Source organism: Dermacentor silvarum, chromosome 8 (assembly GCF_013339745.2).
Source record: "Dermacentor silvarum isolate Dsil-2018 chromosome 8, BIME_Dsil_1.4, whole genome shotgun sequence".
Lineage (NCBI taxonomy): Eukaryota > Metazoa > Arthropoda > Arachnida > Ixodida > Ixodidae > Dermacentor > Dermacentor silvarum.
This window is the reverse complement of record NC_051161.1, coordinates 159,422,355-159,445,033: the sequence shown is the minus strand read 5'-3', so window position 1 is coordinate 159,445,033 and position 22,679 is coordinate 159,422,355. Positions and strand designations below refer to the sequence as shown.

Sequence of the window (22,679 nt, the reverse complement as noted above, 5' to 3'; positions counted from 1 at the left end):
GTAATCAACGGATCAGCCGCCCGAGAACTTTTGGCGATACCACAGCTGCGCAAATAAATACAAAAAAAACGTTTGGGTACTGTCTTTCTTTCAGCATTTTTGCAGTCCAAGTTTCGAGATATCCGTAGTTCGGCCCAGTGGAGTTTCGAGATAAGGGGTGAAAAACTCATGGCGTTGACACCGTGCCAGGGAAAAAAATTCGACTTATCCGATAATTCTCATATCAGAGTTCGAGTTAACCAGGGTTTACTGTATATTCACCTTTTGCAAGCGTGGGTGTTTAGCCCAAAAGACAAGTCGCCTTACAACTTGTCTCCTGGGCTGAACACCCACGCTTGCAAAAGATGAATATAATCGTTTCTCCAGGAATCCAAACTTTTTTTCTTCAAGTTGCATTCGGCAACTCTTCCTGTCAAAACCTGGTTCGAAAAAAACGGCTGTTTCGTGCCGTGGTCGGCAAACTGCCGTTCGTGTCTACATGCTCAAACGATTGATCACTGTTTTATAGATTGTGTATATAAGTATGCCATGTTCTTCTGGAACATTCTCCAAAGAACACTCAAAAAAGTCACAGGCGTGCGCGGCACACGCAGCACAGTCACAGCGTAAGCTGGTGGAGGGGCTCAATAGTAGCTCCAATTTCGGCACCACGCACAACAAGGTCTTCGCGGCAAAGTGTCTACGCCTCGATTTTGACGAGAACGATATGAAATGTCCGCCCGGCGTCGGCGTCGACGGCGAGCTGCGGCTTGTAATGCTCTCTGCACAGCAGTCTGCTGAGCCCGATGATGCCTGGTTGTAGCCGCGGACGTAGCTCTACGATTCCCTTCTTCAGCAGTGGTTCGTACCTTGCGAGGAGACGCCATAACGTGTACCTAAGAGGCACCCAGAATATGTGGTGCACATCTAACATCGAGATAGCGTTGATTGCGCGCCTCGTCTGAATCGCATCGCGTCTGAATCGCATCTCGTCACACGCGGCGGTTGCAAGCACGTTAACTAGATGTCGCCACCATACTGGCGGAGGCTCGGGTCGTCGGCGCCTGCGCCTGTGCCTATATGGCGCGTATAAAGAGAATTTTTCTTCTGCCTGACATCAAGAGCTTGCGTGGCTCAGTGGTAAAGTATCCGACTCCCACGCAGTGGGCCTGGGTTCGATCCTGGCGGAGAGCGGGCACTTTTTTTCGCATTTTCGGCGATAGCTGTTACGGGGCCGGGGGCGGCAGCGGCGTCATCGCGACCAGAAACGGCTATTGGAATGACCCCATAACAGCTTAATTACGCTTTAAAATACATTTATATTTCACACCATACACAATACGCCATCCGCCTCCAAGGTTTGTGAGTGGTGGCGCTGGCTAACACTCCCAGAGTAGTAGTAAAAAAACATAAATACCCCAGAAAGTGGATCGGAAAACGGCGCCCCGGTAGCTCAATGGTAAGAGCATCGCATGCGTAATGCGAAGACGTGGGATCGTTCCCCACCTGCGGCAAGTTGTTTTTTCATCCACTTTCATCATCATAATCATAATTATCATCATCCGCCTATATTTAAGTCCACTGCAGGACGAAGGCCTCTCCCTGCGATCTCCAATTACCCCTGTTTTGCGCTGGCGTATTCCACTTTAATTCATCCACTTTAATTTCCTATAATTAATCATTTCTTTAATTCACTTCGTAAGTACAAGTAATTTCCCCTATGTTGTCCTTGGTATCGTTGTTTGTTGGCTTCTTATTATATGACTAATCAAAATCGGGCCCCGGGGTTCCCTTTCTTCTCGACCATAACCAATTTGTTACTTACCTTTTAAAGATCCCCGTGACATGTTCATGTTCCATATGTGTCATATGTTTAAAGATCCATATGACATGTTCATGTTACTTGGCCTTTGGCGCCGTAGAATGTGCGACAGGCACGCCGAACCACCGTGAAGCACTCGATTTTTTTTCCGGGAATCTGTTGCTTACGTTCGTAGTGTGTACGCTGCACAAGAAACAGCACCGGACTGGATGTCTTTATTGGACGCTTGCACGCTTTTGCCTGACTTTTGAATGTGTTTTCAGTCACCTTAAATTTCTGCAGCGCTTCGTTTTTCTTCTATTGCTCAAAATTATGCACCCATGTAATGAAGAAAAAAAATTGGGTTAGAGACTATCGGCTTCTGAGTGTCAGATCGTAGGTTCGAAACTCACCACCGCGAGCGCTCTTTTTCATATCGCACTTATTTTGTTTTATAGAATCATTTCTTTATAGCGATTCCTCTTAACGTTACGGACGGATAGACTTTCTCGTTGGGTAGGCATAGAAATGCTTACGCAATTAAAAAGACATCCCATATACTCGTTCGCCTGCTGAGGTCGTTGTGCTGCGCAATGCTCTGCTCAATACCAAATAAATGCCAGTTACTATCACTCTTATAATCTGTCGCTTTCTTTTATTTGTTCTTCCAGGTATCCAAGAATAACAAGGGCCACACCGCCGCTCTCTTATCTAGTGACCCTTGGTCCAAACATGAAAACGCAGCCGAGAGCCACGCAATCGACTCTTGCCAGGGAGATGGCACGGGCCCTTTAAAGAAGTCATCGCGTTGGCAGCGCGTCAGGAATTGTCCGGAAACTTCGCGCGTATAGAAGCTAAAAAAAAACGTTTTACCAGAGTATTTATTACGCTCACTAATTTAGGCACAGTTCACTGCTAAAAATGCGATAGAAATTCCATTAGAACCAAGCAGGACGCCAAATTCAATGACAGCGAGAACCAAGAGGTCTCCTCCACCCTCATGAAGACGTGTACAAGTGTCACAGGTGACTACGTCGAAAGCGTGACACTTTCTGATACTAAAAGCTAACTTTTGTAAGCGTATGGTATTGTCTGTCTGTAGGGCACAAAGGTTGTGGGGGTCTTCTATGTCACACGAGAAGCGACCACCGCGAGTTCGGGCTTAGCGAGCCACAGAGCCGCTCAGCCGTCGCCTCGCATAATCTAGCGCGCGCTCTCCGGCCGCAAACGGGCGGGGGGGAGGCACCGAGCGCTACGCACCGCAAGAAGGGACAGTGTTGCCATAACTTAGAGGTAACCACTTATTTCTCTCCGACTACACCCAACGCTTCACAAACGCCCGGTCTGGGGCCGGCGCAGAACTGTCAAAGGAGCTCCCGCGCCGGGAGCTCCTTTGATGAAATACAGATGGAGGCGCCGCTAGCACGTTTCTATGGGAGAATGGCTCCACGCGACAGGCCGCTAGGAAAAGTGCCCGCAGGTATGTAGTTTGCTCTTGCGATAACTAATGGACCAACTCGCGAGAGCTCGGGCAATCTTCGTCGGCTTGGGCCTCCGATAAGTGCGGCTTGGCGCAGTATGACCACGCGCGAGCACTAGGCACCGCTCTTCGGCTTGGTGTTCGGGAAAAGGAGCAACACAAGGTACGCGCTCGCCGTACCTTGTGTCCGAAACCCTTACAAAGGGGCCGGCGGAGGAGATGAAAACGTGTACGTACCGAGTGCTGTCCCAGAGAGGAGACTGCTCGCTCTGCCGACCGCGGCGGCCGAATGCGCAAGCGCCGCAAACAGATCCGTGGCAATGCCACTCCGACAGCCATTGGAAACGGAGAGGCGTAGGGACAAAACAAGAGGTGAATGCCCGCACAAAGGCGTCGGGGACAACCTCCATGCCCATAAGGTACTCTTATCACCGTACAGCTTTGATTTAAAATGTATCGACCACCTTTTTTAAAAGCGAACCTTCGCGAACCTCGCCTGGTTGCGTGACCGTGGGCGCTGCGGCTTCATTGTTTCCTTGCCGAATAGGCCAACCAATCACAGCGTAGCACGCCCACCCCTGGATTCCTTGCAGTAACACGAGATGGCGCTCGCCTCCACGCATCCGCGGCAGTGGCAGCGCCGGCCGCGCGGGGGAAGTAAAGAAAGAACCATAAAGCTCGCCTTCTGGCATTGCCGGCTGCACGGTAATGAGTAGAGGTCGGATCTCAGGGCATTAAAAAAGCGCGTTTTAGGCGCCAAAACTTTTCAGGCCTCCAACGTCGTAAATAGAGGCACCATACATTTTTACACAAATGCAAATAATTTCAAATGAAGACGTGCGCTGCCTATATCTACGATAGGAAAACAAGAAATGTTATTGTCTATGATTCCAGAAAGGCGCCAACAGTTGAACATAGCCGTGCAATTGTCCCATAAAACTGCTGGACTAATGACGATCAATTGGCTTCATTCAATAAGCCCACTGCTCATATTCATGTTCAATGGCCACTGTACTCGAGCGTCACATATAGTGAAACAGGCATGAAAAAGAGTACTTGAAAGCTGGGAATAATGATTAAAAAACCAGATACTTTATGTCTGCCTGACGCAATTAAATTGACACAACAAAAACAGACAAATAACAAATGCAAGAGAGACTACGATTTATAAAGAAATTAGCATGTTCTTACATGAGGACTGTTAGGTACAACTCTTCCCAATTTTCTCATATACATTGACATTATCCGAATTGTACAGGCCAGACGGCCCAACACTGCCAAATACACTTCCACCCATGTGAAGGGCACATGTTTGAAGAAACCTGTTTGGAGAGCACGAGTCTAAGAATCACTGTGAATATTGTGGAAACAATAGCAAACTACCAACATCTCCAGATTTTTGGATTCAAAATTGTGCCTCTTGTCACTGAGAATGATCTCGTACGCTGAGAAGGAACGCCCGACGGCGGTGAACACCTTAAAGGGGTTGAGACCTTAAATTTGTGGCTTGCGCGTTGTTTGTTTCAAACGTTTCTTATTGCTCCAGAAAACATGATACACGTTGGAAGGTTCATATATTCTCGGTAAATAATTTAATATCGCATTATTTATGTGCACCATTTTCGATTTCGGTTTCTCGGCGCTGAGTTGGACAGTGACGTCACTGGCTAGGAAGCTCGGTCACGTGGGCCTACAAAGCTGTGACGCACGCACTGCTGCATCGTCTGCTCTCGCACACACGTTTTGTTACCAGCGCAGGCAAACAAACCCACGCCGACAGTTGCCATCGCTAGCTGCGGCAGCTCCGATTCCGACTCTGCGTCTGCATCCGATGCAGCTTATACTGAACTCTAGACTCGAGGCTCTCGAGGCTTTCCCCGTGCTGTGGGTCACCGGTATGACGTCACTAAAACGCGTTACGCTTTCAACACAGTGACGTTAATGTTAATCGCGCTAGCGATGGGTCTCGATCGCGAGAACGAGCATTTAGGCACTCTTTGGAAGCGAATTAAAATATGTTTTAAACGTTTGCTGTGTCCAACACTTCATGTTGAGTGTCCTTTCATACAGAGGAAGCCTACAGCAGGTCTTTTATACCCTCAAAATTTGGTGTCTCAACCCCTTTAAAAAGTAAATTACAAACAAAACAAAAGCCGCATGCACATCACATTTTTCTTTCTTCTTTTGCACTTCACTCTCCTTTCCCCTGACGGCTCTCCGCAGTTTCGCATTCGCCAACCGCTCGCGCAATGTCTGCGCGGCGGCGTATGCGGGCCGGCGCGTCCCATTTCAATGCTGCTAGCAGTTGTTTTCCGGGAGTTGGTTGAACTAAAGGACTAGGTTTAACCCCATAGAGTTCCGAACAGTCAATGTTGCCCGGTAACATGAATAACGGTCTCTAGCTGCAATCGAAAGCGAAACTTGAGGTTAAATAGTGTTCATATAGGCGCCGATATTGAAAATAGGCATTTATAGGCATTTATAGGCATTTCGGCACAAACTCCAAAATAGGCATTTATAGGCACTATAAAAACACTATGAAATCCCTTCTTAACCTCTAATTCATGCTCATATATCAAAGTGGGGCGATAGGAGCGCGAGGAACAAAAAAGGCATTTGCCTAAAATCCGGTCTCTATTAATGAGGAAGTAAACGCTTCTTGCGGATAGAATGGATTAAAACTGCGCTACTTACGTATGCGCATAGTTCCTCTGGAACCATGATGCGTTCAAGGCGTTCATCGTACTCGCCATCCAGCCAGCTCCTGGTCAGACCGCTAAGATTCTCTTCCGAGATTTCGGACGCGTGGATTAGATCTGTTTCGGTTGCAGTGTCGGCAGCAACGCTTTCGATTCTGGTTTACTTTTGGCTGTTAAAAAGTTCAACTACTTCGTCTATGGTAGACCAAAAGGGCTTTAATATTTAATTTTTAAGTATATTCCATACATACAGACGTAATAAACTCGTGGATCTGAATCTTTCTGAAAAAACCGCGAAGCTCTTCGAAGAACCAGAGCAAGGCTGAATTAGGTCATGCAGATTGGAAAAAATTATGTGGTGAGAGCTGTTCTTATTGAAATGGTTCACAGTTCTTGAGTCGCTTTCTCGGTTGCGCACAATAGGGATCAGTGGTTCAATACAAAAGAGGTAATTTTTTCTTGTTCACATTGGAAATTGCACAGCAAAGAATAGTGAATGATTCTGATGTGTAGCATTAGGATTAGCTTTTGTGTTCTAAGCAACTGTGTCACGCTCACACGTCAAAATAATCATATGATGTGTACATACAGGATGTGCTGGCTCTCTGTCGCAAGGCTGGTAAAAACATTACCGAGGCAGAAAAGAGTGGTCACATACAAAAAAAAGTTGTCGCAGTTTCACCTGAAAGGCGAAGCATCAATTGCGATAGCAAATTTGTAGAGAGCCATACGGAGTAATGATATTAGCTTTATCAGCTGTATAAACTTGGACATGCAGCCGCACCGGCAACACGCAGAACTGTTGTCGACGCCGTCGGCGTTTTGCCCGCGTTCGCTCAAAATGCGTGCGGCGTTGGTGACTGTTGCCGGAGCCTCTGATATAAATAGGCAGTAAGTGGTTCGTGAGGAAAGGGAAAGGTTGGCGCTATCTTCTGCAGCCCTTGAGGGAGCACGGCTCAGCGCCAAGAAACTTGGCGCCGCAGCTAAACGTCGCCTCCCTTCCCTCCCCCTCCCCCACGGCCTCTCACGCGTCGGAAGAAGGCGCGTTTGCTCTACATATATTGACACGTATACATGTTTATCTTTCACCGGTGGCCGCTTTCCACCGGCTAACAAATCTTAAACGTTATCGCTCGGCGCAGGACGCGCCTGTATCGGAAGTTTCTAAAACGTTATCGATGCTTCTTTCCGTTGCCTGTTTTCACCAACGCTTATGTTATCTGATTGTATGACCGACGCGAATTGTCTAGAACTTTCTGGAAGACACGCGGGCATCAGGGATTAATCTGAAACCTTCGATGACTCAGGTATAAAAGCCGACGCGCTTCGCCGCTGATCAGATTTTCGACGACCGCCGACTGTGTTGGCCGCTTTCGTTGTGCTTTGAGTGTAGCTTGCTTTTGTGGGCACAGGTTCGCCCAATAAAGAATCAGTTTCGTCATACACAGTTTTACGACTGTTTACTTCAGCGTCACTACTACGTGACATCTGGTGGAGGTGCTTTTGTGTCCATGCAGCGGACGCCCCCGCAAAGCCGCGACCCAAGCCCGAAACCGGAGGACGAGACCAACGTCGCCAAGGACCAGCGAGCTAGCCGTAGGCAGCAAGGACTTTTGCCAGAATACGGACTTCTTCCCGAGAAGACCACAGTGATCAAGGCCAAGTCAACGACCACAATGGCAGCCCCAGCGTCCCCCATCCTGCTGCAGCAACCTCGGGAGCCACCGACCTTCCGTGGATCATCAGCTGAAGACCCTGAAACATGGCTGGAGACGTACGAGGGGACCGCGACATTCAACAAATGGAGCGACGATGACAAGCTGCGCCATGTCTATTTTTCGTTGGATGACGCTGCTCGGACTTGGTTTGAGAACAGAGAGACCACCCTGGTGACTTGGGACCTATTTCGCGAGAACTTCGTGAGGACCTTCACGAGTGTCGTACGAAAAGAAAGGGCTGAAGTTCTCCTGGAAACCAGAGTTCAATTGCCGAACGAGAGCATCGCGATCTTCACGGAGGAGATGACTCGCCTCTTCCGCCACGCCGACCCCGACATGTCTGAAGAAAAGAAAGTTAGGTTCTTGATGCGGGGCGTCAAAGAGCATCTATTCACCGGATTGATGCGCAACCCGCCCAAGACTGTGGCAGAATTTGTTTCGGAGGCGACAACGATCGAGAAGACGCTTGAAATGCGAGCCAGGCAATACAACCGCCGTGCGCTGACAAACTACGCCGAAGCTCAAGCTCTAGGCGCCGACTACCTGCACGAGGCGATCAGAGCGGTTGTACGGGAAGAACTACAGAAATTATTCCCAAGATCGCAGCCTCAGGTGACTTCAATCGCTGACATAGTTAAAGAAGAGGTTCAGCGATCACTGGAAGTGCCAGAAGTTCCGGCATCGCCTCAACCACAGCCGCAAGCGATGACCTACGCCACCGTCGCCCGTCGTGAAGGCCCCCCTCCGCGCTCGCGCCAGGGCCCCGTAAGGCCGCAGTTCCGTCGTCCACCGCCGCCGCCGCCAGCACGCCCGCCCGTCGCCCAGCGCAGCTACCAGCGGAAGACGGACATTTGGCGCGCCCCCGACCACCGCCCGCTCTGCTATCACTGCGGGGAGGCCGGCCATGTCTACCGCCGATGCCCATACCGCGAGATGGGCCTACGAGGGTTCGCCGTCAACGCGCCACGTCCACAGCTTGGCGAGCGACCACGTGACATCGCCGACTACCTTGCCGGAGCCCAGTGGCAACCACGACGACCCTCACGCTCGCCGTCACCAGGCCGCTACATCTCGCCGCATCGCCGCCTGTATGCCGGCCCAACCCGGGGCCGATCTCCCAGCCCATACCCGCCCAGTCAAAAAAAACAATTGAAACCATTTGGAAATATCAATGGGTCCAAATGGAAACGGCAATTTCCTATTGGGCCAAATGGTATTGCCAACTAAACCATTTGGACCAGTTAGAATGGCCAATTGGTTCAATTGGAAACACTCACTTCCAATTGGACCAGATGGACTTTCCAGCGGGACCATTTGGGCCAATCTAAATTGCCAAATGGAATTACCAAACCATTTGGACAAAATTTTTTTTGCGAAAATGTTGAAGACGTGTGTAGAAGAGTTGCAGATTTCTTTTGCCAGGGTTTTACATTGCCAAAACCATAACCAGATTATGAGGCACGCCATAGTAGAGGACATAGTAGTAGAGGAATTTTGACCACCTGGGGTTAATTTTTTAACATACATTCAGTGCATGGTACACGGGTGTTTTTGCACTTCGCCACCTTCGAAATGCGGCTGCTTTGGCTAGGATTCGATCCCACCCCCTCAGGCTTAGCAGTACACTGCCAAAGCTGCTACACCACCACGGCAGGCAACTGTCCCAGATAGAAGCACCAGTTGGTCACATAAATCCAAATGATGTCTGCATGCAGGAAAAAGAGTTGGAATTGTTGGCTTAAAATGCCACGTTAATATAAAGCAGTCAGAGTATAGTATTGCCAAGAAGCTTCATGGCATATGTATTACAAAAGCACAGATTCCGGGTTGCATATATGTTTATTAACACAGCACAAAAACAAACAGTGCACACTCCTTTCCCCACACTTGCAATATAATGAAAAAGGAAACATGTTGTTTACAATATTGCCTATACTCTTGCACATAAAATTATTTGCAGCGATGAATTTTATGTTGTGTCAACTTTGCCATTGGTGCATAAGCACTCAAATTTTTCTCGATCATGCTGATTATAAGAGGATTCAGCTCAAGTTATGTAGAAATGAAAGGCACTGCAGATGAGCCGCAGCTGTCTAAATCGCATGTTCTGACTTAATTCATATGACCAAGGGGCTCACAGTTCAGACACCACTAGCCAAATGGAACAGTAAAAAGAGAATTATCTGCAACTTGGCTTGTGGAATGGAATAGCCTTAATTAAGTTGTAATACAACATACTCGTATGAAAAGAGGGTGAATGCTAGTGCAGATAGCACACACAAATCAATCAATAATGCTTTATTCAAAATCTTATCGATGTTTGGGGCACGAAAAAAAGCCTGAGAATTGCCTTGCTTACAAGTGCACAAAGAGGGAAATGGCAAAGAAATAGTAATGTAATAAAAGAAAAACAAGTAACAAGTTGACGAAAAAGCAAACTACGGTAAATAAAAAAACACTAAATGTGAGAACAAGTTGGATACTTCACACATTCAAGTAAAGCAATGTATACACTACTAAGCCAACGTTATAAACACATTAAACAATAGTAAATGCACTTCAATGTATTTATACAAGTATGATGTTTTCTTTCCGACTACACCAATCAATAAAAAAGAAACTGAAAAGGTTCAGCAATCTCTCTTCTTGCTTCAATAGAAGGTGGATAGCAACAAGACCCTCATGGTCCTAACACTAGTGTATCCACTAGCCAAAATGAATCAACTACAGGAGACTTCAACCAAAATTTTAAATACAAAAGTTTGTACATTTGTAGGTTCTGCAAGATTAGGCCATTATAAAAACAACCCAAGTTTCAAAAAGAAGTGCCAAGAAAGAACAGGCACATAGTGTGAACTTTTGAGACAATGCATAATTTATTCTCCCATTCTGCTCCTTAATGTGCCACCTAATAGGTAATTTTTCAAGCATTGCAGTTACGAAGTAAGTAAAATTTAAAGGCAGTGTGGAGACTTCTAGCGAATTAAAGCTTTAAGGACAAATTTGTTGTACATGTGATACAGAGTAATAGTAATGCAATGCGCATAGGATACCAAAATTTACATAGTGAATGAGCTAGGCACAGGTGAAACATACACATTTGATCTAACTTTCATGAGTGCACAAACATTCAAAATTTCCGAGGCTGATACCAGAGTTGTTGCTGCTGCTTCTTTCCGAACTTTTACTAAGGGGTCCATTATCAAATTATTATATTTCACAGCAAAGCATTGGAGGCGTCGGGCAACAATGTACGCTTCATTGGTACATTTGCAAAGAATGGCTTCTATTATGGCATACGAATGGTCTACAAGTTGGATTGTCGAACTATTTGTTTTTCTTTTTGGGGAGTAGCTGCGGCTAGTAAATACCACCCTGTTTCTCAGCATGCGTGGGTACTGTACAAAAACGGTAGAAGCATCAGTGGCAGACAGGCTACTTGTTTGATATGGGACACCTCTTCCAAAGAGATGGACATTTTCTGAAATAGCTACAGTTTTCTGCGTGACTGTTATGTCGAGAGATGTACAGTAATTGTACACTCTTGCTTCAGTTGTCATGTTCGTTAGTTGTTCAGTTAGACCTTCGACCTGAATCATTCTGCAGATCTGATGAGGTATACCATTAGCAGCCTTTACAACTGCTTTCAGTGTACCATTACCAGCTTCAAAAGGGAAGGCCGAGTGCGCCCACAGTGGGCCCCAGTGCCTCACACTTTTCGCAATGTGGGTCACCTGATGCAAGTTAAAAGTCATGCACCTTTTTCCATATAGGACTTGTGCAACAACATGAAATTCTAAAAGCAGCTCTTCTGCTCGCACAAGGTCCGAAGAGGTTATACTGCGCATTAACAATATGTGCAAGGCCTCAACAAGGCAAGCCCAGTGTCTGATGCAAGATTTGTTTAAAATTCCATCTAACACTGGCAAGCTGTAAAACAGAATCCAATTTTCGAACTCTTTTGCCTTCCACCATTTTCGTTCTTTTGTTGGCCTTGGCGACCGGCGGACTTCCCTTGGTGGAGCAAGTGCTGCTAGCCTTGCATCAATGCTCTCTCGTTGCCTTCCAATGTAGAAATCGCAGTGTGTGTCACCCAGCCACATTTCTAAAAACTGTCTTGCCACTCCCAACAAAACACAATGCATATAGTCAGGGACAAAACCCCAGATTATATGAAATTGTGGTAGGTTAAGGAGTGGAGAGACAGTTTTTACGCCTCTTTCAGATTGACCTTGCATTACTGCAATTTCTGCATCTTTCAAAATTTCATTTTCTGTCCGTTCTGGTGGCTCATCCTTTTCAACTGGATACCTGGTAGCCCCTGCAACTCTTTCACCTTCATGCAGACACCAGTTGCAGCCATAGTACGCGTTGAATTCCATAACGCCTTGCATTGGTGCTCTTGCAACTGAATCAACAGCACAACAAATGCAATATGCCCTGAATAGCTTAGCTTGTCCCTCATGCTCAAGCATAAATCCTTTCTCAGACAAATCATCCATTGTCTCCAAAAACGCATCAAGGAATAGGTCCATATCAGGTTTATTTTTTCCGAACCATAGGGCAGCCAATACAAGTTTGTTTGCTCTCTGCATTGCAGGCACTTCATTAACCAATAATTGTATGGGCCAAATTGAGGTATTGCTGGAAGAGAAGAGCAGTGTGCCATCTGTATTTAATGTGAGGCTAATCCTATGCCCATTGTCTGCTGTAGCAGAAACAAAGTCGCGATACAATTCGCCATCGCAAATGTCGGAAAAACTGCTGCTTGTGCTTAGAGGCCTTGTCAGATCTCGAATTGTGCGATTCTTTAACACCTTTCTCAGCTGAGAGGGTACATCTAATAGCACAAAGAATGACGCACTATTTACTGAGGTAGCCATAGCACACCCACAATTTGTACACTGCAAGAAATGACTTGACTCTGTGTAAGAGGACACTTTCCGACAGTTTTCACAAATATAATTAAAACTCAAGCCGGTGCCAGACTCTGAAAAGAGCTTACCAAGCTTATACTTAGATTGAGGCAGGACAGGTCTTTCAAAGAACAAGTTGATCATCTCTATAAGGTTTGTCAGTGCTGTCAATGTCAAATTGTTCTTTAAGGCATGCTTTAGTATCATTAACAGCATGTCTCCTTTAGAAACGACAACCTTTTCATTCAGGGCCCCCTGAAACAATTCACCAAGCTGTGTTGTTCTATTTGTGTCAGCACTGCTGAAAAGGTCTTGGCCGTCACTCATGTGTTCCGGTTCACTGTGACTTGATTCTGGCGCCATGCTGCTCAGTTCACCATGTTGCGTGTCCTGCAAATGAGAGTTTATTTGTTAGGTCCACTTAAATATATATTCACTAAGTCGATGCATACCGTAATTGGGATAAGACCAGTTGTATCATCATCACTGTCGAGATCTGTTGCATAGGAGTACTCTTCACCAGATTGATTGGTGTTATCGGTGTCTTCCTCAGTGGCTACATTGTCTTTATTGCAACCACCTCCTCTCTCGTGCAGATTTCATGCACGTCCACTTGGACCGGGCTGTGGAGATGCCTGCATAACAAATATTGCATTTTAGATGCATTGGAGAACACGTGTGTGCATTATTTAGGAAACATTTCTTGGATCACTTGCATGTGAATGAGGAATTTCTCCATGCACTGTGGGGGTCTATATATACCGTATTTTCCGGTGTATAAGTCGCGTTTTGTTTTTCTGAAAGTTTTCGTCGGTGTGTCTTATACAACGGTGCGCCTTGTGTACGATCCTTTTTTTTACTGCCATCAAAATCAGATTGGAGGCTATGACCACGCGAAGCGCACCGAGTTCTGCATGCCACTTAATTGCTACGGGTTCTGTGCGCGCGCTACCGAGGTACCGGGTTGTTCTCGTGATCGAGTTCTCGAGCGCCGTGCGAGGGCGGAGCAGCAACGCAAGCGGCGGCAGGCCGACTGCGAGTCGACCGAATGGCATGCATGCCAGTAAGCGCATGCACATATACGCTTGCGCGTGACCCGCGTTGACGAAATCAAACGTCACTAATTTTTTTTTCAATCGCTTACCGAACGAACAGGTGCGTCTTATACACACTAGTGCGACTTGTATGTTTTTTCGTTTTTCGGAAAAACAGTCACTTTGAGGGGGCCCGGGGTGCGAATTTACCATGCAGCACACTATTGCACATCATACACGCACGAAATACATGTTGGTAGGCTTAATCGACGTACTAGCGCCCTGGAACAGATGATGCCTGTCCCATCAGAATCGCTGTCAGGTGCTGTCGGATCGTCGCTCTCCCCTGTCAACGCGGCCTCCGCCTCTCCAGCAGTGCCGGCACTTTGCGTAGTGTACTCGTCCTCGACAGCTGGCCGCGGTTCCACCAACTCTTCATTTGAGCTTCGATGGTATGAACCATCGTCTTTTGAGGATTCCTGCATAACAATTACGCTTCAACTGTAACGGAACATGTACTTTTTCTGTCATAACAATTGAAGTGTCAATCGAACAAACAAAGTTTACTTACCGCTTGAGCGAGCCGCAACCGGGCTGATGAATCTGTTGATCTGGGCACGTGGAAGACACTGCTTGGATTTAGGTACTTTTTGTACCAACCACGCTTCCTCCGTTTTTTCTGCGGTTCCATGTCGCCAATTCACAACTGACCACTAAGCGTACGCATGTACGTGGGCTGCTTGCAGTCAAAATTCGGTGTGCGAGACTCCGCTACGGCAGGCAGCTAGGGTTGAATCACTTGAACGGACTGCGCACCATGCGCATACGGAACACAAACAAACGTTGATACCAATATCGCTTAGGATGGCTTATGTTTACAATTTCACTGCGTAATTATTTAGTCAAAATTATATTAGGCGCACAAGTAAAAGTTGAACGAACATAAAAAGTCTGTGTATTGATGATGACGCTAAACAGTAAACAAACTGGCACTGTTTTAGTATGTTTCTAGTGCGGCTTGAAGGTTATACCTAAACACCTTTTAGCTGTAAAACAATTTTTAATTTAGGAATATTGTTTAAATTTCATATTTCACGTCTATAAAACAATTTTTCTTTAGAATGAAAATATGCCTCAGCGTCGTCTTCGCTTGATGACCGAGGTAATGGGAACAGCCTAATCGCCATCAACATCAGCAACACGTGCAGGTGGAGCAACAAAAACAGTCGTGTATGCCCTCCGTTGTCGCTTTCTTAAGTTGTGTCTCAGCCATCCCCGTTCTTTTGCGCCATTATTTCTTGAATTTCTATTCTCCTTGAGTGCGTTGTTGACTGACTATGATTACCCACGCGTACGTGCGATACGAAATAGATAGGCATTTGGCAATTGTGCCAGTCACGGACACAAGGAATTTCAAGCCTGACGACGACTTTTCGGTGGCATTCTATATGGTGAAGTGGACGGACGCGACCGGCACGTGTGCCCACTACCGTGCCAGAATTTTGCAGGTCGGAGGTAAGTTTGCGCATTTCCAAAGCTCTTGTATTTAGTTTACATTATTGCACTATACATACGAGTGTACGTGTGACGTGACAGAACGGACAGATAAAACATTTCCTTTTCTTTCTTTTTTTTCGCACTTCGGTAATACGGTTCGGAAAGTTTGAGTTACGTGATTGCTTATCTCCTTTTGTGTAGTGTGGCAAATATACATGATGTACTGAATTTCCACAAAAAAGGTTTCAAGTGTACTTCCATCCACTTTTATTTTATTTTTTTGCCGTAACAATTTAGAATGTGAAATAGCGATTGTGTATTCATTAACACATATTCTTACTAGTCCATCATTCTGTATCCTAATATGATTCATTTGCACCTTTTCTTCTCAGTGTGAATGTGCCATTCGTAAGCTTTGGTGTATGTTGCAGGCTTGAAGTGCTGTAGGTAGTACACTGTAATTAAGCTCCATCTCGGCAATCGAAGTTTTTTTTTGGGGGGGGGGGTGGGGGGGGGGAGGTCAGCACTTCGTGCAGCTAGTCCAATTCATTCCAATGCTTATAGGCCAATTTTAATTACTCTTAGTAATCATGAACAAATTTAATTGCATATGTTAACTTATGTTGCTAGCTGATCACCAGCCCTGCGATACATTATTTTGCAGAGTCAGAAGCTGACGTCAAGTCACAACTTAAGAAGCGGCGCCTGAGGGTGAAGCGTGTCCTCGACACGTCAAGTGAAGAGGACAGTGCCTGCGACGTGCCTCCAGAGGTATTTTATCTATACTAGCAATTGATTGATCAAGTGTAAATGAAAATGTTTTACAAATGTTTTGTTACTCGCATCTTGCCTAGGAACCAAAACGCGCAGACAAGAACGAGCACCTCTTTAGAACACTGGCCAGAAAGAAGAAAGCCGCAAACAGCCTGCCATCACGGGATTTTCGCATTGCAGAGAAGCATGAAGCTCTGCTTCAAAAGTTGCGGAAATCAAACGGAGAATATCTGCGCAAGAGGAGGAGCTGACAGAGCTTCGAGCTCTCAATAGAGGGCTCCAACAAGAAGTGTTAAAGAAATTCAGAGAAGGTACATTTACAAGTTTTCCTGCAGTATATTGTAAAGTAATGGCAGGCATCTGCATGCCTAAGCAGGTCATTGTAAAACAAATCTTGAGTAATTAATGGTCTACAAACTATTTAACAAACTCGCATACTGTGCCAATAACTACACTTTAAGCTTAGGTGGGATCTGTTCAGTTTCTCATGCATCGGTGACTGTTCTCTATATTAGGAGACAATGGCCCAGTGCCAAACACGTGTCCATTGAGCCCTGGCTTGGCTCGGGTGTCCGTGGCAGCAGCCAGGCAAGCCCCGCCAAGTGCAACACCTGCAGAAGCTGTACCCGTTCAATCGCCTGAACACCACCGAGCCGATGGCTCAGGTGCCAGCATGGTGAGGTGCTAAATATTTAGTTTTTTTCAGAAACAGACATGTTTAAGCCTGCATCATGGCAGTGCTGATGCATAACTGCACTTAAAATCTTAAACTATAAGTGCATTAAGTTATACTGCTCTCCTTTTGTGCTGGCTTCCGCCAAACATTTTAAATCAAAGTTTGTGCCACGTGCAGCTCACAAAACATAGTGTGGCGATGCCTATACACCAGAGACCAATGAACAACACCAATTAATGCTTCTGGTTGAGTTATTTTCACAGGCATTTCAAGAAAAGTATGCATCGAGGCTTTCAAGCTAAACAAGCATCAGCACTTCAATTCTCTTTATTTGAGAACTTCACAAAATAAATATAACGTGTGTGTTTCTCTTTTTTCTTTTTTGTGCAGATTGACATTGGACAGGGTCTGCGTGTGGCAGCAGAGGCATGGCGGCGAATTCAAGCTAGAGACAAAGACCCGATGTTTGTGAAGGACTTGCTCATAACCATCTGGGACCCAGCCCAGTTGCAAGGCCGATCTTTGCAGGGTAGCTACAACTTCCTTTTAACAGCCTTAAATGTACAGTTTGCATTTTCTCAATGCGTGTTACTTTCTGCAGGGAAACATTGCCCTCGTTATCCAGATCGACCTAGGAAGGAGCCATTGACTCCATGGAAGGTGTCGGTCATGCAAGGTGACTACTCCATCTATTAACATATACCCCATTTATTCTGTGTGCCTATGCATATGTGGTGCTCAGAGTCAACAGCAACTGTAACCGCTCTATGTAATGCCCGGAATGGGCCTTTAGGGTATGTGAATTAAACAAATAACCATGTTGCCACACATCCCAGTGAGACCACGATGTGCACCCCCTCCCTCCTTCATACATATTGTCCTTTTCCTGAAAAATTTCGGTAGACCAGTCGCACTTATACATTTTGTGAGGTGAAATTCCTTTGATAAATGGTGAATTTCTTAACTTTGTAAACAGATATGTTTAATTAAACTTTCATAATTCCTTCTCAGTGCAATTTGTCTCGAAAGCTTTGTGAAATTACTTAAGAGTTCCAGAGCTTGTGTTGTTTTCGTGTCATTTGCTTATTCAAAATAGTGCTAGAGAAGCTAAAATGACTACAAATGCCATTTGACTTTTCCACAACTGAAAATGCCATGTAAAATTTTCGTTATTCAGCAGCTACCCAAAGCAAAGTAGTATTCATTCTTTTATTTCATTCCTTGAAATTGATGTTTACTGCATTATGGTTTTGACTACCTCTGCTTGTTATTACTCATTTAAATGAATGTGTTTTGACAGCCTGCTACAAGCGCCGCTTGGAAAAACAAGGCTTTCCCGAGAGTGTGGTGTCTACATTAATGAAAAGAATGAACCACTATGTCGGCGAGAAGATTGCCGACATTGATAAAACAGCCAAAAGGTATACTGATTAGAACATTTTTCTTGCATTCATGTTTTGTTGCTTGAACCTTAGCTGTAAACCACAAATTTAATTTTAACTCTCGTAAACATGGGTGGATTAATGAATATTATAGTTGAGGTGCCTGTTTATCCAATTCCAGCTTGCCAATGTTGCCAGCTTTTGATGGCAACAGGTATTTCAGAAGTCTATACACAATGCTGTCTTTTTTATCAATTTCTGCAGGTTGTGGCGTGAGTGATAGCCGCCAAGCCAAGGGTCAATGGAGCAGTACCCTGCATTACATGCTTTTTTTATAATAAAGTTTTTATATCTTTCACTCTAGTTGCCTCTTTGTCACGTACATGCTGTTATCATCTTAAGGCAATAGTGGCTCCTTGTTGTGTAATATGATGCAAAGTAAGAAAAGCACACGAATGAGTGGTAATGAAAAGATGTACGCTCTTTCAGTGCTTTTCATATTGTTTTGCATCATATTAGCTTGCAATAGCTATGAACCAACTAGCTGAGCAACAGGTAGTGATATAGTTCCTTAATGCTGTGCTACTTTGGCAGGTTCACACGGGCCGGCTGTGCACAGTCGAGACCATTTGACTTCTCGACTTTTCCAATTGGACCATTTGGTTCCATGCCAATTAGCCCAATTGGTTCTATCCCAACTGCACCATGTGGTCCAATTGGCAACAACCAATTGACCCAATTGGTTCTCTGCCAACTGCACCATTTGATCCAATTGGCATAAAACCAATTGGCCCAATTGTTCCAAGTGGCCCAATTGGGTACTAATACACAAATGGAACCAAGTGGAAATTTTCCAATTGGTTCCAATTGTTTTTTTCGACTGGGCGCGGGAAACTAAAAGCAGCAACCGATGGAGGTGCGGTTGCTGTACGACGCAATGCCGAAGATCCTCCGCCGCCGCCGACGACGACGATTCGCGAATCATCACGACGAGATATCAGCACGCCACCTAGCAACAGCCTTGACAACGCATCGCCGCCGAACGAAGACCTTCCGACGCGACGTAGCAGCAGCAGAGCAAGCCGACGCAGCCGTGATCCGACGCCACGAATTAACCGCAACGCCAGACGCCGGTCTACCGATTTAGACGTGCTCATCGATGGTCATAAGGTCACCGCTCTCGTCGACACTGGCGCCGACTATTCAGTTTTCAGTGGCGCGTTCGCCGCCAAGTTAAAGAAGGTGAAGACGGCCTGGCAAGGACCCGATATACGGACAGCGGGAGGTCACCTAATAACGCCGGCTGGAATCTGCACAGCGCGAGTCACGGTAAACAACCGCACTTACCCGGCGAGCTTCGTAATCCTGCCGCACTGCTCTAGGGACGTCATCCTAGGCATGGACTTTCTAAACCAACATGGTGCAGTCATCGACTTAAGGTCCAAGTCGATAACGCTTTCAACACACACAGCGATACCACCGGATACAAGCATCAGTTACCATGCCTTGAATGTGCTTGAAGAACAAGTCACCGTTCCGCCTCGCTCAAGCGTAATGATTTCCGTCGGTACCGAAGTGTCTGCAGACATGAAGGGCGTCATCGAGGGCGATCATCACTTACTGATCGACCGTGAAATTTGCGTCGCTAGAGGCATAGGTGAACTACGCGAAGGGAAAGCAAGAGTGATACTCACGAACTTCAGCCACGAATATAAGCACATTAACAAAGGCACCACGGTCGCCTACATCGACGAAATAGTACAAGCCAGCAGTGCTTTCGCCTTCACGGATTCTAGTGCACCTTCAACGACGACTGTAGTACCTGAACCAACTTTCGACGTCAATCAGAACCTTCCCACTCATACGAAAGAACAGCTAAAAGCTCTGCTCCTGCAATACAAGGACTGCTTCTCGTCGTCGTCAAAAGTTTGACAAACCCCTGTCGCCAAGCACCGCATTATAACAGACGAATATGTCCGCCCACTCCGTCAGAGCCCGTACAGAGTTTCGGCGCGCGAACGCGAGGCCACAAGGCAACAAGTCGACGAAATGCTACGCGACGACATCATCCAGCCGTCCAAGAGTCCGTGGGCGTCCCCCGTGGTGTTAGTGAAGAAGAAGGATGGAACCCTACGTTTCTGCGTCGATTATCGTCGCCTCAACAAGATCACGAAGAAGGACGTATACCCCCTCCCACGGATTGACGACGCCTTGGATCGACTCTACAACGCAAAGTATTTTTCGTCGATGGACCTCAAAACCGGCTACTGGCAAATCGAAGTCGACGAGAGGGACCGGGAGAAGACTGCCTTTATAACACCAGACGGACTGTTCGAGTTCAAGGTCATGCCGTTTGGTCTTTGCTCGGCACCTGCGACTTTCCAACGCGTCATGGATACAGTACTGGCAGGCTTGAAGTGGCAGACTTGCCTCGTCTATTTGGACGACGTCGTTGTGTTTGCCTCCAGCTTCGAAGAACACCTGCGGCGCCTTGAAACAGTTCTTCAAGCAATCAAAACCTCCGGACTCACGTTAAAGCCCGAAAAGTGCCGCTTCGCATACGAGGAGCTCTTGTTTTTGGGCCACGTCATCAACAAGTCTGGAGTGCGCCCCGACCCTCAGAAAACTGCGGCCATCTCCAACTTTCCTCCGCCCGCTGACAAGAAGGCAGTGCGTAGATTTCTTGGACTGTGCGCCTATTACAGGCGCTTCGTCAAGAATTTTTCACGGATCGCTCAGCCACTGACGTATCTCACGAAGGCCGACGTCGAGTTCAAGTGGGAGACACCGCAAGCCGAAGCATTTGAAGAACTGAAGCGACGCCTGCAATTGCCGCCAATACTTGCGCATTTCGACGAAAACGCCGATACCGACGCAAGCAGCGTAGGAATCGGCGCCGTGCTTGTGCAGAGGACTGACGGACTAGAAAGGGTTGTAAGTTACGCTAGCCGGTCGCTATCGAAGGCGGAAGCAAATTATTCCACAACAGAAAAGGAGTGCCTCGCCATCATCTGGGCTACATCAAAGTTTCGCCCCTACCTCTATGGCAGGCCCTTTAAAGTTGTGAGCGACCACCACGCCTTGTGTTGGCTAGCTAACTTGAAGGATCCTTCAGATCGCCTCGCACGCTGGAGCCTGAGACTGTTGCGTCGCTATTTCGGACCATATAAGATAATCCGACGTATTGGCGCACTGGACTATGAGGTCGTGCCATACGGCATGTCGCAATGACAGCGACGCCGGGCACGACCTGAAGTCATCCATGTGGTGCGTCTTAAACCTTTCTACGCCCGCTGACGACCTTAGGTACTTCGTTACTTTGCTATTGTTTTTTTTTGTTTGTTGTTTATTACGCATTGTTTTGTTTTCGCTTTCGTGTTTGTAGCATCGGGACGATGTTTTTTTAAGGGGAGGGTATTGACACGTATATATGTTTATCTTTCACCGGTGGCCGCTTTCCACCGGCTAACAAATGTTAAACGTTATCGCTCGGCGCAGGACGCGCCTGTATCGGAAGTTTCTAGAACGTTATCGATGCTTCTTTCCGTTGCCTGTTTTCACCGACGCTTATGTTATCTGATTGTATGACCGACGCGAATTGTCTAGAACTTTCTGGAAGACACGCGGGCATCAGGGATTAATCTGGAACCTTCGATGACTCAGGTATAAAAGCCGACGGGTTTCGCCGCTTTCGTTGTGCTTTGAGTGCAGCTTGCTTTTGTGGGCACAGGTTCGTCCAATAAAGAATCAGTTTCGTCATACACAGTTTTACGACTGTTTACTTCAGTGTCACTACTACGTGACAATATGGTGATTGTAAAGGAGGAAAGAGACGCCTACTTCTGCAGCCCTTAAGCGAGCACGGCGCAGAACGCACGTTTGTTCTCCGCCGTGCGTTCACTCCCCGTGAAAGCGCGCGCCCCTCGCGCCCTTTCACTTTCACATACAGCGTTCGGCGCGCGGCGACGATTTCATCTCCATTGACGTCATACGGAACCTCACGGCGACGGCGACGCCGACGGCAGAAATCTGCTTTTGAGTGTCCATATAATTGCTATCGCAATAAAAACACAGCATATCCACAAAGTGAATGATGATGAGTGCACGAAGCACCGGGAGATCATTCGGGTAAACCACAGTTACGGACGAGAGATAAAGAGAGCGCGCGTCGGGAACGAGAGAGAAAATGACACCATCTTCCCGTAGGGGAACCCTGAGTAGTATGCGAAGCAGCCATGGGGTCGACTCAAGGTAGTTTTATCAGCTGTATAAACTTGTACATGCAGCTGCACCAGCAACGCGCAGAACTGTTGTTGACGCCGTCGGCGTTTTGCCCGTGTTCGCACCGAACGCACGCAAAGTGGAACCGGAACGCGAACGCCATCTAGTGAACGCTCATAAAACTACAGGTGGCTACGGACACACAACGCCATCTATTGAGCAATTCATAAACTAGAGGTGGCTACATACTACTACTACTACAGCGGAGGGAACGGCCCACACCCTAAGGAGCTTCGCCCCTAAAAGGTATTGCAGACGACGCCTTCAATGTCCTTAAGTGTAAGGATTGTGCCACTGTGGATGTAATCACAAAGGAGTGCCGGCGATTCGAAAAAGCGAATGGCCTCCGCGTCGTTCAAACTTTCTACAGATTGCCCAATACCGTCGCGACGTAGTTTCATTTTACGCCAACCTAAGCAAAGCCGTGAAGAGTTAATACTGT

At 46.7% G+C, this 22,679-nt stretch overlaps 2 protein-coding genes across 2 annotated transcripts; one reads left to right on the top strand and one right to left on the bottom strand.

The window, feature by feature from the left end:
* Positions 1-9,361: 9,361 nt before the first annotated feature.
* On the bottom strand, positions 9,362-14,819 carry LOC125947754 (uncharacterized). Its single transcript, XM_049673028.1, has 5 exons — positions 14,199-14,819; positions 13,903-14,106; positions 13,046-13,228; positions 11,049-12,983; positions 9,362-9,382 (listed from the first exon to the last, which is right to left on the bottom strand). The coding sequence occupies exons 4-5, from the start codon at positions 12,954-12,956 to the stop codon at positions 9,362-9,364; spliced, it is 1,929 nt and encodes a 642-aa protein (XP_049528985.1). The 5' UTR covers positions 12,957-12,983; positions 13,046-13,228; positions 13,903-14,106; positions 14,199-14,819.
* Positions 14,820-16,208: 1,389 nt separating this feature from the next.
* LOC119461795 (BEN domain-containing protein 5-like) lies at positions 16,209-18,236 on the top strand. The gene is made up of 5 exons (XM_049673027.1): positions 16,209-16,574; positions 16,965-17,103; positions 17,176-17,250; positions 17,875-17,995; positions 18,221-18,236. Exons 1-5 carry the CDS (start codon positions 16,572-16,574, stop codon positions 18,234-18,236), a joined length of 354 nt encoding a protein of 117 aa, XP_049528984.1. The 5' UTR covers positions 16,209-16,571.
* The last annotated feature ends 4,443 nt before the right edge of the window (positions 18,237-22,679 follow it).